Genomic DNA, 16,508 nt, shown 5'->3' with positions numbered 1-16,508 from the left:
ACACCTTCCTCTCAACACAGTTGTTGGTTGTTTTCATGTGACGTCACACGGCTGGAGATGGAAGGCCGGAAGTGAAAAGAAGTTTAGTTGTTGAGGATCTTCTGTTTTTTGCATCGTTGCACAGTTTGCAAGTTGCAAGTTTCCAGTTTTGAATCTTTACAGGAGATTTGCAAATCGCTTTCGTGTTTTTCATTCATTCATTCATTTTCCATACCCGCTTCTTCCCGAGCTCAGGGTCACGGGGGTCTGCTGGAGCCTATCCCAGCTGTCTTAGGGCGAAGGCAGGGTGACACCCTGGACAAGTCGCCGGTTCATCGTTATTTATTTTTTTTTTTATGTTTTTTTCATTTTGCACACAATCCACGATCGCGGAGCGTTTCCCGGAATGTGCGGTTTCAGTGAAAACGGCGGCTTCATGTCAACACGAGGCCGAACCAGATAAACGTTTCTGTGTTTTCAGGGAAGCCCATCTTGGTGTAAATGGGGCCTAATAGCGCCCCCGGTGTCTGGGGTGAAGACTAAATCCAGTAGAAGACACAAGCCTGAGCTGGCAAAAGGCCATGCAGACGCTCACCGGAGCTCCAGACGCAAGTGTGCGTTTCTCTACTGTCTAATTTACACGTTCCCATCTGATCGGCTCTGCGCCGTCCCGTCCGGTATTTCGCACCGTTAATAACAAGCAGAGCGGCGCTGGAGCTAATCGATAAGTGAGCCAGCGGACCGGAAACACAGCAGCATCTGAAACAATCCCAGTGCAGCCCCGCGGTGCTCGGGCTGCCCTTGACAACCGGGGCCGCGCTCTATTTGTATGCATTATCGTTATTTTATCTTTTTTTCTGTTGTTGGAGCGAACAGGTCTGATTGAACATCAACAAGCCGGTGCGCCGGCATACCGCCGGCTTCCCCACCCCCCCCCTCCGCGCGCGCAATTCCGAGCGCATCTATTTTCCATGAGGCTCGGCGTGAGTCCGCCGCACGCTGTGAGTGTGAGATGAATGAGCGATGGGGCGGATGGACGCTCGCGCCCGCGCCTCTGGCAGCGGAGGCCGTAATTACAGGCTTTTCGGCGGAGGAGGAGAGCGGCGGCGGGCAGAAAGGAAGGAGGGCGGCGGCGTGACGAGGCGCATGATAGACGGGCGGGGTCGGCGTTTCTCCTTTCATCTGAAGTGCAAAAGGAGCGTCGCAGGGAGAGGAAAAAAGGGGGGGAAGGACAGGGCGGCGGATGAGTGGCTGATTGGAGGTGCGGAGGAGCCTCGCTGACGTCTGTGATGTCCTCCGGTCCGGAGCGGACCTGTCATTTCACACTTGGCTTGAGGAACGATGCGCGCGTGCGTATTTGCGCTTGCGTGCACGTGCGCGTGCACACCAATGGAACGCATTTACAGGCTGGAGCCCCCAAATTCCAGCGGGCGGCTGCGGAGGGCGTGAGACACAATGGGGCTCGGGTGCGCACGGCTGACACGTGCACGTGTGAAGACGCAAGCCGCGTTTCCGGCTAGAATTGTGCAAAACCTAACACAAATAAAGTGGTAATGGAAACACCTAAACTTGGAAAAACCTCTCAAATGTGGCTAAAAGGTTTTTGGCTCCGTCCGTTCCGCTTGGATCGTGTCTCCATCTTGAGGGAAGAGCTCATAGAAAGCTTTGTGGAGAGGAGGGGGAAAACCTGGAAGATGATTGGACCAAACCTCTGTCCATCGTGTGGCCTAGTGTAGTGGATTGTGCCAGAGTCAATACTGGGCAGGAGCAAAAAGCTCCTCCGTCTCTTCTCAACGTTCAAATACAGTCCAGCTGTTCAGCAGCAGCAGCAGCAGCAGCAGCCAGTAGATGCTGGTGGCCTCTCGTCCCTCTTTGTCTGGGCTCTTCACGGCAGCACTTGCTTGGAGGTTTCATCACAGTGGCGAGGAGGTCGATTGGATGCGGAATGATGGGAATCCTGAGACGGGCGGAAAAACTCTCTCTGTCGGAAGCCAGCAAGATGGATGAGCGAGGTCTCCGATGTGAAAGCGGATCGGAGCGGCTGCCGCGCAAAATTAGCCGGAGGCAGCCGGGAGGCGGAGCTACATCACCTCTCATCGCACGTCACCGGGTGGCGACAGCCTGAAAAACCACTCTGTAATTTGTTCCAGAGGGGAGTTTGGTTCGTGCCGGCAACCACGTCCGCTTCACTCTCTATTACTGTTGCTACTATAGAGGATGAGAGACTATTTTTTTTTTTTTTTTTTTTTTTTCAGACAGACTTTCTCTTCTTTACTTTGCGCGAAGGTTGCATATTCACGCCGGGCCCTTGAGGTTCCCTCGAATTGCATTCCATCGAAGAGAAAACAAACCCAAGGTTTGGAAAAAGAAATTAGCTTTGATTGTTGTTTCCGTCTGATATCTCTTCCTGCCTTCCTCGCTCTCTTTTTGCTCTTCCCCATGCTCTCTCTCCCTCCACCTCGCTCCATTCAGCGATGGAACAACACTTTCCACAAAAAAAGAGAAAAAAGGAGAGAAGAAAAAAGAGAAGGACAGTAATAAGTCTTTTAGCGGGACACAAAAGCAGCGAAAGCACTCAGCTGCATGGTAAAGGAGGGGGGGGGGAGATAAAGTATCTTCACCAGTCCTCATCCTCAGATGAAATTAAATGAATAGGCGAGGAAGGGTGTGTGTGTGTGTGTGAGAGAGAGAGAGAGAGAGAGAGAGAGGCAAAAAGAAAGAAGCCGGAATGAAAGAGAGAGAGAGAGAGAGAGAGGTGGACTGAGAGATCGGGGGAGACAGAAAAGCAGCTTGAGTGCCATCCAATAATCAGCTCCTTTCACGCCGCACGTTCTCAAGGAGAGCAGAAGAATAGGAGGCAGCGGCAGAAAACAGCCCTGCTCCCTCCACAAGGCAGCAAATTGACGGTTTGTATGAAAGACAGAATGGAGGAAGGAGGAGGAGGAGGAGGAGGAGGAGGGGGAAGGGGAGAGGTGGGGGTGAGGGGCGGAGGGGAGCAAACACAATGTCGTCCCACCACCACAAATTGACAAAATAAAACAAAAAAAAGAAATCTTCCTTCGTCGTCTTTTCCTTTTATTTCTTCCTTTCCTTTTGAAAATCCGCGTCCTCGTTTCATCACGTCTTCACGTGTCTCCTCGATTTTTTTTCTTTCTCTCTCTCTCTCTCTCTTCACCTCCAGCTCATCTTTCCCCTCAAATCTGTTTTAATCAGTTTATACAACCCCGCTCTCGTTCAGCCGGTCACCGCGTTCCCTCTCTGGGCCCGGCGAGTGGGCGGGATTGCCGCTGCTTTGCATCATTCTCGCAGTCCGTAAACACCGAGCGCCGCCGCAACAGTGGCGACGGGTTAATTGTGAGAAGAAGAAGAAGAAAAAAAGAGGAGAAGAAGAAGAAGAAGAAGAAGAAGAAGCAGCGCCACTCGCAAAACAAAAACACAATAATCCTGGCCGTGTATTCACACGCGTGTGCTGGGGGTGACTGGCGCGCTGCTGCTGGCTGCAGGCGTGAACCACACGCACAAAAGTCACAGCGAAATCTGCACTTTGCCGTCTGCCAAACACGCCGACGTCGCCGCGCAACTCCTGTGAGTTGTTGCTTTGATGTTACGCGACGCGTCGTCGCTCGTCTTTTCCGGGGATAACAATGAAAAATAATAAAATGGCAGCGGGAAAGCGTCCTTATTTCTGTGGAGGATTATTTTTTAAAACCTCTTCCCTCCCGTTTTAAAAAGTGTCGGAGGGTTCCGCTCGGCCTCTGCGTGACATTTGTTTACTCTCGTGGCAAATAATTTGTTTTGCCTTCAAAAAAAAAAAAAAAAAAAAAACGAGGAAAAAAAGAGAAACAGCCGCCGCCGCTATTTTAAGCACTTCATTTAGCATGTCAAATTGTGTTACATGCCCCGCGCTCGGCGCCTTCTTGAAGGACCAAAGTCAGTGAAACAACGAGAGCGAACGCCGTCAGTCCCGTCTATTTTCCGCCGTTTGTCTTTTTCTTTTTTTTTTCTTTTTTTTTTGTTTCGTCTCGGCGTCACGTGACCTCGATCTGTTTTTTTTGTTTATTAGAAATGTCAGAGATTTGCATCAGCGCCCATCACGCCACGTTTGCTTTTGATGCGACGGATTAAAGATGTAAATCAGTGAGAGAGCTCGCCACCAATTTTACGGGAGGCTAAAAGTGTCGTTAGAGCAATTTTGTTCACTTTGTCTCCTCCCGAAGGAGACCAATCGTCCAATCAGGACGCGTTTAATGAGACGGTCTGTCACCAGCGGCCATGTTTATTCCAGTCTAGTAAGTGACAGTCGACCGCTTTTAGATAAATAGATGGATAGATAGATAGATAGATAGATAGATAAACAGACAGATAGATAGATAGATAGTTAGATAGATAGATAAACAGACAGACACATAGATAGATAGATAGACAGACAGACAGACAGACAGACAGACAGACAGATAGATAGATAGATAGATAGATAAACAGACAGATAGATAGATAGATAGTTAGATAGATAGATAAACAGACAGACACATAGATAGATAGATAGATAGATAGACAGACAGACAGACAGACAGACAGACAGACAGACAGACAGACAGACAGACAGATAGATAGATAGATAGATAGATAGATGTACTTTATTGATCCCAAATTGGGAAACTATGCTGTTGCAACACAAAAAAAACACTCAAATCAATCTATGTACCCCCAAACAACCAAAGTAGGTGTGCCAAAGACGAAAGGTGAAATGGTGCAGAGGCACAATGGATGGCAAGGTTTTCGAAAGCATTTGTTCTGCATTATTTGCCAGTGAGTCCAGGAAAAATGTTTAATCGTACCTCTGCAGTTGGTTCCTTTGTATTTATGGTTCAGCAGCTCTGTGACTCACACAGCCCCACCGTCAGACAGCCAGACTCAGGGGCCTATTGGCAGCTGATAATCTGAAGGATTTAGCCCTCCCCCCTACCCCCTCGCTAGTCAGTAAACAACCCTGTAGAAATGTGTGTTATGTGTACAGACTCACAGTTCAAACACTACATTGCAGCACTGTTTGTCCTGCTATTAAGACCGGATGTTGGCTCTCGTTCACCGAGAAGGTTAATTGGAAAAACCCCTTCACCCAAATAAACTGCATCCAGTACAGTTTGAATATCGGCCAGAATCACCCTGTGAATTTGAATCAGATTCCATATTTCCATAATGAATGTGAAACCTTCACAGGGGAACTAAATGCTTGAGTATCCAACTCTGCAGTGTTTAACGTGCTGCTCTCTCTGTCAAGGCGACTAACGGCAAAAAACAACACAAAGTGTCACATCCGGGAATTGACCACTATTTTTATTTTTTTGTTCAATAACAGTTTGTGTTCAGACAGTCCTGATTATCCTGCTGTTCACATTTTGACATAGTGATGTGCGCCTCACAGCGAGAAGGTTGCGGGTTCTGTTCCGGGCCTGGGGCCTTTTTGTGTGGAGTTTGCATGTTCTCCCCGTGTCTCCGTGGGTTCTCTCCAGGTTCTCCCCGTGTCTCCGTGGGTTCTCTCCAGGTTCTCCCCGTGTCTGCGTGGGTTCTCTCCAGGTTCTCCGGCTTCCTCCCACACTCCAAAAACATGCATGTGAGGTCAATTGGAAACTCTAAATTGTCCATACACCATCCAGTGTGTGTGAGTGCGAGTGGTTATGTGGCCCTGTGATGAACTGGCGACTTGTCCAGGGTGTCACCCTGCCTTCACCCTATGACAGCTGGGAGAGGCTCCAGCAGACCCCCGTGACCCTGAGCTCAGGAAGGAGCGGGTATGGAGAATGGATGGATGGATGGATGGATGGATAGTCATGTGACCAGCTGAGAGACGTTGATGTCTTTGGTGTTGATTACATTAGACCTGACATCATTATCGAGGGAAAAAGACCAGAAAAAGCCTCTGTGTCTCCTGGCTGAGAGGCTCGGAAGGAAGTTTTTCTTTTCACCTTCAAGCAGACAAGCGTCTCCCTCACACTCATTGTTGTGTCAGTGATGGAGCGCCGACAGAGACAGAAAATATGAATTGCACTCCTGCTGAGCGTCTCTCTGTCCAGTCGCTGTCCAGTTGTAAATACAGCTGCGGCTCATTGTGTTTGTCACTGCGGCTTTGACAGATTGCCCGTGACTAAGGGGCCTGTTACAGTATCTCTTTCCCCTCTCTCTCACACACACACACACACACACACACACACACGCACACACACACGCACAGGCCGCGTCTAGAGTGACATTGACAGCTGGTGAGGATCATGTGAGAAATGTGACCAGTGTATTGTGCTCTCCAGCTCTTGTGGTGTGCGTGCGTGCGTGCGCACGTGTGTGTGTGTGTGTGCGTGTGTGTGTGTGTGTGTGTGTGTGCTGGGCTGTTGGGGAAGCCTGCACCAGACACTGAGACAGACTTTTCTTAAAAAAAGGACACAAGGATTTTATAGAAGGTTTTTTTTTCCCTCCCTCCCACACACACACACACACACACACACACACACACACACACTGCTGAGACCCTGAGGGAGCCGCTGTAACCTGCCTGCTCCCCTCGTGTTTGCTGTGATGGTTCTACTTGGACTATTTTCCAGCCGTGTGAGCCGACAGCAGCGTTATCCAGCACGGAGGTTGAGGCCATTTCTATCCTCCCACCCGACCCACGTGCACCAACTCAGCAAGCCGTCGAGCAGGTGGCGGCGCTATCACCGAGAGCCTCCTCCTTGCCTGGCCCGTTTCCCCCCCCCCTTTTCCCTCCTCGTTCCTCGGCGTCCTCACTCTCCCACTGTGCGAACACGCGTCTGCAGGCACTCGGGCGTTCACTTATCTTTCCTGCTCGCAGCAGATTTTAAAAATGTACAATTGAGCTTCTCCTGGCACCCCGCCGTGCAAAGTCCCCTGCAGGGGAGACGAATACAGAGAGGGGAGAGACAGAGGATGGCGTTGTAGCCGCTCTGTAAGCAAAGAGAAACCTAATTGTTTGGGTTTCATCAGCCGCTCGCTCGCTCGCTCGTCAGTCTTCTTCTGCTTTCTTTTTTGTACGCCAACATGAGAAATTCACCCCCGTCCTTTTTTAATCCCCACGTAGGAGAGAAAAAAAAATTCCCCCTGAATATAAAATGTATTGAAGTCTGTCCCATTTCCCAAAGGCAAAGCAAGTAGCTAACCTGCAACTAGCCCGCACAAGAGGACAAGTCAGCGCTCACAGTTGGAGGACGGTGATGGCGATGACTAAGGCGTGCGCTCCGTTACAAAGACTCGACACCCAACACCCTGAAAAACAAAACAATCAACCTCTTTGTTTCTGTTGCGCATCCCAGAGACGACAAACGCAGCGTATCGGTTTGGCCACGAGGGAAATCCAGGAAGAATCGCGACGCAGAGCACATGTGGCCGCGTCAGCCGGACCTCCGTCCCTCCTCGGAGGTCTGAAGTTACTGTAAGTGACTTGTGGCTGTGTCACGTAGGCGTTGTCGGTCACAGTATCCATCCCTCATTGTGCGTGGCAAACAGAGGAGGGCATTCAAAGGCTCCCGTGAGGAGGAGGAGGAGCGGGTAGCGTGATAGCGTTCAGAGCGCAGGGAGTTGGCGGACGAGGACGAGGACGAGGAGGCCGCGCCGAGCAGCTGCTCACACACGCGGCCACGTGCGCGCTACACGTGTAGGTGCGCCGACTCCGCGGGGTTACGTCGGAATGCGCGGCCGCACAAACGCGCAGGTGTTTCGGGCTCCGCGCACAATGGAGGTTTTCTTTACGGCGAGGTCAAAGGTCAGAGGTGCCCGGCGATGCGCTAGGCTCACGCTCTAAGTTATAGCCTTCGTTTTCTGCGAAAGCGAAGAGCGGAGAAGTTTGCGTTCAGCGGCGTGGACTAGCAATGGAGGAACAGCCGTGGAACAGTTGAGTAACAGTTCTATAAATTGTGGGCGTGCGAGAGAAAACTGAAGACTCGCACTCTGCGTGAAGAGAAAGTACCCAGACTCTTCCTCTGAGACCACAGTAAGAATTGCATAATCCGGTCTTCACCTGTTTTTCAAGACCAAGAACACCAACAATGTCTGGTGCAAAAATTGCACATTTTCACCGACAAGGCCACCGGCCACGGTGCCCGCCTGCCTGTCCCCTTCCAGCACTATGCTGACACAAATTCCAATTTGCAATCAAAAAGCCATGCCGAGTGCCGACTGAGGTCAGCGAGGCCAGTTTGGTGGTCGCAGAGCAGCTTCCTGTTCCTCACATCCCTGCCGTGGATCTCATCCCCCACTTGCGACCCTGTGGAAACCTGCTCCACAAAGGCTGGGCGGTTCTTCAGATTCCCTGCAAGCGGTGTGAGGATGAAGGGGGGGGGCAGAGATAGAGATCAATCTGCCCATGGTAAATATTAAGGCCAAACATCTTACAGCTTTCCCAAGTGAACTTGATTAAAGGTTATTCTGCAAAGCTGCTGATCAATTACTCGATAGCGGCCTGCATAATCTACCTTCGAGGTGATGGGGCATTTTACCAACTGTCATTCAGGGGCCGTGCAGAAACCAGCACAAGGTCACGCCGATCGATTTCCACTCCGGCCAGACGTGTTGACGGCTGCTTGTGCTCGCGTCCAATTTGTTTAATGCTTGAATTAGAAGGAGCCACATTCCAGGCGCGGTTTGTGTAAAATTGCACCATGCCGCCCCTCCCCTCTGAAACATAGCGGCAAATGCATGTGTAATCAAAGGCAATGATGATCGATATGATTGGGAGAGTGCTGAGGCCAGGGAGAAGGTCTGCTCATCAATATTCAGCTGAATTATATTAACAACATCGATGGCTGGAGATGTGTTTTTAGGTTCGGCAAGCCCGGATCTCTCTTCTGGCATTGAGATGAATTAAAGAAACTGTGTTGACAAGCCAACACCGTCGTAACCGTCAATACTCTCCTTCCTGCTGCAGCCTGTAACTCATGACAACAACAACAACAACAACAACAACAGACGTCTCCTCGTTCTCATTTCATTGTATTAGTTACATTTTATTTGAATTATTTGTGTCTTTTTTTAAATTATTTTTATTATTTTCTTTATATTTTCTTTGAATTATTTGAATTTATAATGACTAATTGGTTACTATTATGCAAAATCAGACAAACTGTGGCCTTGGTAGTGCCAGTGTGAAGATGTCGCCATGTAGTGCCGGTTGCATGTAAAGTCAGACACGCTGTGGCGATGCAGAGTCGCTCAGCCGCTGTTCAGTGGCTCCCACTGTGTGTTGGGAAACTACACATCGCAGCGTTCCTCGTCGGCATCCCTCTCATTTAATAGACAGCACTCTGTAATAATTGGATCAGCACCAAACTGCATGAACTGCTTTGCGCCGGGAGATAATGGCATCATGATTGACACGCACTCATTAGCATAGGCAAATGGCCGGTTCTGTGAACGCTTTCATCCACAAACTATCAGAATAATCAGCAGACTTTAAGTTCTGTTTATTTGTCCGCTCCCCCCCCCACCCCCCCAAATGGAACGGACGAGAGAGATTGAAGGTGCAACGGTTGAAAAGAAAGTAGAGAAAATAATAAATGTCCCTAATGCAACTCTGCTAAGTGAAAGTCTCTGAAGACCCTTCTCGTAGTAGGTGCATTCAAAAAAAAAAAAAAGGTTTACACTATATCACCAACAAAAATGACCAGTATGCAGATTGAAGTTGTAAACCAAACCCTAAATATTTCATCAACAAACTCCATTCTGTGAATCTATGGAGGGGAAAAATCTACCCAGTCTGGCCTTTACAAACACGTGGAACAAAGTACAGCAAAGTACAGCAAAGTACAACATACGTTCAACCCAATAAAAGTACAAATCCACAAAGTCAGTGAACGTCTCTCAGTCCCTCACGTGTCTGTCTCTCTCTCTCTCTGTCTGTCTCTCTGTCTCGCTGTCTGTCTGTCTGTCTGTCACAACAGGAGCAGATGGCCGGCGGCGTCCGCAGCCCTGCTGCTTTGTCCCCTCCCTTTCTGCTCAGCGCCTCCTACAGTGTGGACAAGGAGGCGCTGACAAAGCTGCTGATCGTTCTCGCCGTGGCAGCGGCCGTCTTGGCCTTCGTCATCGAGAAAGCGACCTGACGGAGCAACCGACAGGCGGGTCGGACGGACTGACGGACGGTGGCAGGACGTCAACAGGGAGGCCAGACGCGACACAGTCGGTGACTCATAGTTTCGCTTTGATCTGCGGGCACTTTGTTTTTTTGTTTTTTTTTCTCACCGACGCCACAAAGAAAGTGGAGCAGGTCCAGGATGGTGTGAAGTGTGAAGGACTTCAGTCAGTTTCAGCTGAACGCTCGGCCACAGATGGTTTCCAGATACAGCGAGCTGCTCTCAGGCCTCCATTTATTGACCTGTTTCAGACACCACATTTCTCTGTTGTTGTTGTTTTTATTATAAAACAAATAGGAAATCAAAATGGAATTAAAACTCCCCATATTGTTTCTCAGGAGTGAAGTGTTTGGGTGTTCCATCTGTTGTAAATAAAACACACTGACTCCCACGCGTTGTTCCTGCTGCCCTTCGGTTGGACTCAATGGGTTGCTGTTATTTTTAATGAGAATGAGTGTGAAATCCTGGACAAGCCGCCGTCCAGTGTCTTCCTCTCTTTTCTTTGTTTCTTTTTTAGTTTCATTTTTTTGAATTGGAATTGTGTCTCAGAAGGTGAGCAGTCATCATGTGTTTGTTTGGTTTTTTTCCCTGCAAACTGTCCCAGTTCCGCTGATGTTACGAATACGTCGACTGCTTGTACAATGTTTGTTTGTTTTCTCTCTTCGTATTTGCAAAAACCGCTCAATAAAGGACAAAAAAAAAAAAAAGAATCGTCTCCAATGAAATTACTCTGCCGTCTTTTAATTTCCTGTTGAGGTTTCCCCTCCGTTTTACAATCACAATTATTAAATGTGTCCCCTCCTCTCTTCCCAGGCACTCTGCCTTTGCCTAAGTGGAGTCTCTCTCTCTCTCTCCCTCTCCCTGTCTCTCCCTCTCTCTCCCTCTCTCTCTCTCCCTCTGACGTTTAGAGCTCCAACAATCCCAACATGGGCTCAGAACTGCACTTCAGTTAATAATACATATCCCAATTTATGCATGGCATCGCACATGTGTCTGCCAGTGTTTGTGCATTTTTATTTTGGTGCGCCTGAGTGTGCATACATTTCTGCTCTCGTTCAGCATGTTTGCAAGCTTGTTTCGGTGCGCGGCTCTGTCTGTGCGTCTGTGTGTGTGTGTGTGTGTGTGTGTGATGTAGTGTCTGCAGTTCCCTCCAATGCTTAATTTAGCAGAAAGCCAACATGCATCATGTGTACATGTGGTTCAGCAGAGACGGGACCCATCACTCTCCCACTCACTGAGGTCTGTTATTAGATATACCGCTGTTTGGAGCCTACACACACACACACACACGCACCGTGTAGTGTGGTATATGATGCGTGTTACACATTTTTGTTGACACGCACAGCACATGCATGCACCTCTTTGACACACACACACACACACGCAGGCTGCGCCCACGCACATTGCACTGCAGTTTCTTGTTGTTGCGAAGGGGGCCGAGTGATGTGTGTCAGGCAAAGTTGCGCACAAACACTGGCACCAAAAGCTTTATATTACCCGATCAAATGATGCGTGTCGCACACACAGACACGCACGCAGGCTTTGTATTATGTGATCAAATGATGCGTGTAGCTGTGAGGGCTTGTTACATCCATCCGCCGGTGCCCTATATTATTCCGCAGCCATCCATACTGTGTGACACTTCTTTTGATGCTTTGTAAGCACATTTCCTCAGCGTGTGTGTCGGTTACGCCGCATTGTTCTCCCCGTGAAATATGGAGGCAGAAACACCCTTTGTTTTTTTTTTTGTCTGTGTTCTTTTTCTTTTTCTTTTGGGATCATCGCTTACTATGAAATATTGAGCCGGGAACCGCGGCGGAAGGGGGGGGTGGGGGGTGTCATTACTCACTTTGCATCATTCACTTCAGTTGTTTCCAATAAAAGCGGGAGTTTGTGAAATCCCGTCTCGGCTGCAGCTGGTGTCAATTTGTCAGCGGTCGGCACAAGCGGGGCAACTTTGGACCCGGGGTGATGAAGAAGATGATGATGATGATGATGCCGGATGTGCGGTTTTGATCTCCTCGTTCCGTATCGGCGGCTTTGAAGTGTTTCAGATGGCCGGGCCTCGCGTGAGAGTGCAGGTAACGTCAGCGCTCGAGATGCCAGCGTGTATATTTAGTCGCCCTTTATAACGAGCTGCTCCAAAGTTCAACAAGTGCAGCCTCGATGCAAGAAGTCACTTTTATACCAGCAGAGTTCTGTTCTGATGTGCGAGATGCCGTGCGCCGCGCCGCCCGGTGCTGAGTTAAGCTTGTGGACTCCTTCATGCTCTCATTAAGCACCATCTCTGCGGGCTGTGACCTTTTCATTTCCCGCCTAATGAAGAAGAAAAAAAACCTCCTCCGCTTACTTTCTGCAATCTCCCACTTGGATTAATTTGCTAACGCGCCTGTTTGTGTGCGTCGTCTGTAGCGTCTCACATAAATGATTAACGATTCATTTGCAATTACATTTTGAATGCTGTAAAATTGGCTTTGTATCCGGGTTTTTGGATTCACGCTTTGGGACGCCTGAGTGAGTGAGGGAGTGAGTGAGTGAGTGAATGGCCGAGATCCAAGCCGCTGTTTTATTTAGGAGCGGTTAGAAATGCGGGTATATTGCTGATGCTCTTCTCATGTTTCCTGATGTAGGCGCAGCATTTTGTTCTGCTCCCAGTCAAAGAATCTGTAACGTCTGCAGCGTCAATGTCTCTACGCGGAGCTGTGAGTTCAGCCAAGTTACACTGATGTAATTTCAGCGGCTTCCATGCTGTCCCATTAACAGAAAAAAAAAAAAAAAACCTCCAGTAGGCTGCTTTTAAATTATTCACAGCATCAGAAGCGTTCACATTGCATTTATTCTAACATTAACAGACGTAGGTTGCAGTCGCTGACACAAATGAAAAGGAAAGTTATTCAGTGTGTGTGTGTGTGTGTGTGTGTGTGTGAGAGAGACTGAAGGGAAGAGGTCTTTGTCGCCCGCGGGCAGACACACAGCAGTGATTGACGCGAGCTTACAACAGAAGTCTGCTTGAAACAATACATGAGTTTGTGTGTCTGTGCGTGTGTGTGTGTGTGTGTGTGTGTGTGTGTGTGTGTGTGTGTGTGTGTGTGTGTGTGTGCGTGCACATGCCTCTTCACAGCGCTGCCCTAATTAGCAGCAGCCACTGTGACCCTGCCTTAGTTTGAAGACACAAAGACGCAAGGACACAATATTAACCATGCTGCAGTCGCTATACAGTCCAGTGCAGTATGGAGCGACGTGGCAGACTGGGGGAGACTGCCTGTTTCTTTCTCTTTTTTTTTTTTTTATCTGTTTAGCACATCATCCACAGAAAACCTTTTTTTTTTAAGGTAAATATTGCATTAGATTTGAAAAGAAAAGCAACATTTTTTGGTTTACAGTCAATGTAAAAACACAGAATTTGAAGAAAGTGGAATACTGAACGAGCGGAATACACTGCAAATATTTTTGAATGACTAAACAGACTCTGGACACCAGATGGAACGTTTCCGTCACTCTCATCCTAAAAAATTGGGTAGTACAACATCCATCCATCTGGTAGAGAGCCTTGAGAAAGCAGTAAAATATGCTGGGTTGGGTGGTTGAGGCTCTTCTGCTTGTCACACTGGAGCTGACCAATCAGATTTGTTTTTCAGGGGGCAGGTCTTTAAGGGAGGACCCGCCCCCCAACTGCGATGCACCACGGTGTTCAACATAGCTGTTGCCAAAGGCAGTTGGGAGGAAAGCAGAACATTTTTCATGCAGTATCTTCCAGTGCCAGCGTCCACGCTCGTCGCTAGTCAGTTTAGCATCAAAAGACTCACACTTCTTCTCTTTTCTGCATCTGTTCTTCCACTTCTGGGGCCTGGAAAGTTGCAGCGAGCGCCGGTTGATTCCTGGTTTTGTCATAGCTAAAAAAATAAAGCTGGCTGCTTCTGGCAGCCATGGAAAAATTAAGACCGATTAAGAAGACTTTCCGTGAAGGCTGGCAAGATGGATGTCTCAGATTTATAATCTGAGCGCTCAGCGAAAGGTTCGCGTTTGCCGCGTTTCTGCGGGATATTTGTGGAAAACAACGGCCTCTGAATTCCCCTCAGCCTCGGCTCTTGTACAATTTGTGAATGTAAATGTGAGCCCACACGGGCATGACCAATTAATTTTAGCAATTTTGGTGACCAACATGCTTTGCTCCCCTCAGTCACCGGCGCCTCCCACTCTCGCTCGCTCTCCCCTGCCTGCTTTTCCATTTCTATAGGCTGAGGTCTGTTCACTGTGCACTAAGCACTTCAGTGCCTCCTGGAACAGAGGGGAAAATGACTTGGCAAGCATATCAATTCCTAATCGTGTGTGTGTGTGTGTGTGTGTGTGTGTGTGTGTGTGTCTGCGCGCATACACCAGACTGTGCCAGCTCCGTCCAAGCGTTTAGTTTTGCGGCCCTTGTGCCTTCATTTAGAGATTGCTGTGTTTTATCTACACACACTACACACTGCACACACACACACACGCACGCAAGGACACACACCCCGTTGTCGCTGCAAAGCAAACTGGGAATTCAAAGCCTGCTGTGTGTGAGAGAGATTGGCTCTATTGAATGTCTTGGTGGCTTGCCAGTTCAGTTTTAGGGTGCGTGTGTGTATGTGTGTGTGTGTGTGTGTGTGTGTGTGTGTTTGATGGGCTTATGCATTTTTGACTTTGAGCACTCGAGGGTGTTTGTGTTCACCAGTGGGACTGGATGGTAGCATTAAGCGATATAGCAGCACTGCTCCTAAATAATTACTCGGAGGCTCAGCAGCGACGTGTTATTAGATGGTCTAATGAGTTGTTACTAATTTGAAGGCTGTTAGTGTTACGATCTTTTTAACTTTGGCCAAAATGCACTTTCAAAGCGTCTGGTTCGCCGCCGCCACGGCCTCGGAAGGTGATTTTGAACAAACCAAAGCTGCCTCTGTCAGCGTTCCTGTGATAACCGTGACAAATGTCTCTCACATCGCTGGGTTCAGAACTTCTGAATGTGTTTACCATGAAATGAGAGATTTTCCTGGAAGGATTTAAGTCTCCAGAGTTTAGAGATCTTTCAGTGTCTTCCAGTTTAATTTGATCATCGGGTTGAGGCTCAGATTCCAAATGAGAAAACTATACAGTCCAGAGTTTGCAGTGGCTCTACTTTCCTTGAGGGCAGGACTGGAGACGTTCCTCTCTGTTCTATTGGCACCAGTATGGAGCTCGCTGGGGAATGTTGGCTTCAGATTCTTAAGGGTTTGTGAATCAGTGCTGTTGGGTTGAATGATGAGAGTTGAGATTCGCATGTGAGTCTGGGTTCCAACGTTTTCTCCGATCCCTTCATCCAGCTGCTCACTCATGATGAGTGAAAGCAACCTTGCTCACCGCTTTAAATAAAGGGCAATTTTGTGTTGTCACGGTTGTTTGGCTGTGCCTCCTTGACGAGCACCGGCTCTCAAACTTTTAATCATGTTTTCGCAGAAGCAACAGCAGTTTGCTTTCGATTCCCGAAGGCCGCTCTGTTGCCATGGCGAACTGTTGCTGCGACGTCCGCTCAGGAAACGCGGCTAATTTACCCAACAGCACAGTTGACGTTTAATTGAAACCTCCTCAGTTGGGAAGCAAAGTGTTCATTTTCTGACTCGGCCTTTTTTCCGAATTTAAAGTTGTTTTGTCATTTGTAGGAAAAGCTCCGCGAGTTGTTTCGTTAGTTACTGTACTTCAGTAGATTTTCAGGTATCTGTACTTTACTTGAGTATTTCTTAGCTTTTTACTCTCTCTCTCTCTCTCTCTCTCTCTCTCTCTCTGTGTCTCTACTCCCTACATTGGTACACAAATATCTGTACTTTCTACTTGTAACATTGGAAAAACATGCTTGTTACATTTGTGGTCAAAAGTGTTTTTGTAAGTTGTTGCTGTTGCTTGAAGTGGAGCTACATGAAAGCTGCTCTAAGATGACGTGTTAGAGGGTTAGGGGTGAGTTGTTATTGTAGTTATGGGTTAGGGTTAGGCTTAAGGTTACCGCTACCCCAAACTTGAGGTATTGTTTTAGAATACCTCAAGTCTTTGGGTCATTGTCCGGTACGTTTTCAGTGCATGGGAAAATAACAATATCCAAAATGAAGTCGATGAGTGAGGAGAAGGGAGGAACTTCCAACACAACTCTCCTCGAGTCCTGGTGAGATTCAAAGGCGTTTAAACTGAAGTTAGCAAATAACCCTCTCCCACAAAAGGTCAGATCTCGGTGTCGTCTCCAGTGATTCACCGGCTTCCTGTGTCATACCTGCGTCGCACTTCCTGTCACTCGTCTCGCCGCGTCGGGAATGAAAACAGCTTTTTTTTTTTAAGGTGAGCTCGTTCGCCGGCAAACTCGGCCGCCACGCCGCCGTCCTCACGACGTCTCATAAATCCCCC

At 48.4% G+C, this 16,508-nt stretch overlaps 1 protein-coding gene across 2 annotated transcripts in view; it reads left to right on the top strand.

Annotated features, from left to right (window-relative positions):
* cdkal1 (CDK5 regulatory subunit associated protein 1-like 1) overlaps nt 1-10,831 on the top strand; it is a 196,421-nt gene extending 185,590 nt beyond the window's left edge. For both annotated transcript variants that reach the window (XM_076012947.1, XM_076012948.1), the window contains one exon: nt 9,924-10,831. In XM_076012947.1, coding sequence (XP_075869062.1) covers nt 9,924-10,082 — 159 coding nt within the window. In that variant the 3' untranslated portion in view covers nt 10,083-10,831. The remainder of the gene's footprint in view (nt 1-9,923) is intronic.
* The last annotated feature ends 5,677 nt before the right edge of the window (nt 10,832-16,508 follow it).

Source organism: Nelusetta ayraudi, unplaced genomic scaffold (assembly GCF_046127955.1).
Source record: "Nelusetta ayraudi isolate G7.1 ecotype Tasmania unplaced genomic scaffold, CSIRO-AGI_Nayr_v1 ptg000136l, whole genome shotgun sequence".
NCBI classification, from domain to species: Eukaryota; Metazoa; Chordata; class Actinopteri; order Tetraodontiformes; family Monacanthidae; genus Nelusetta; species Nelusetta ayraudi.
The sequence above is the reverse complement of the archived record's forward strand: the minus strand, read 5'-3'. Positions and strand labels throughout refer to the sequence as shown.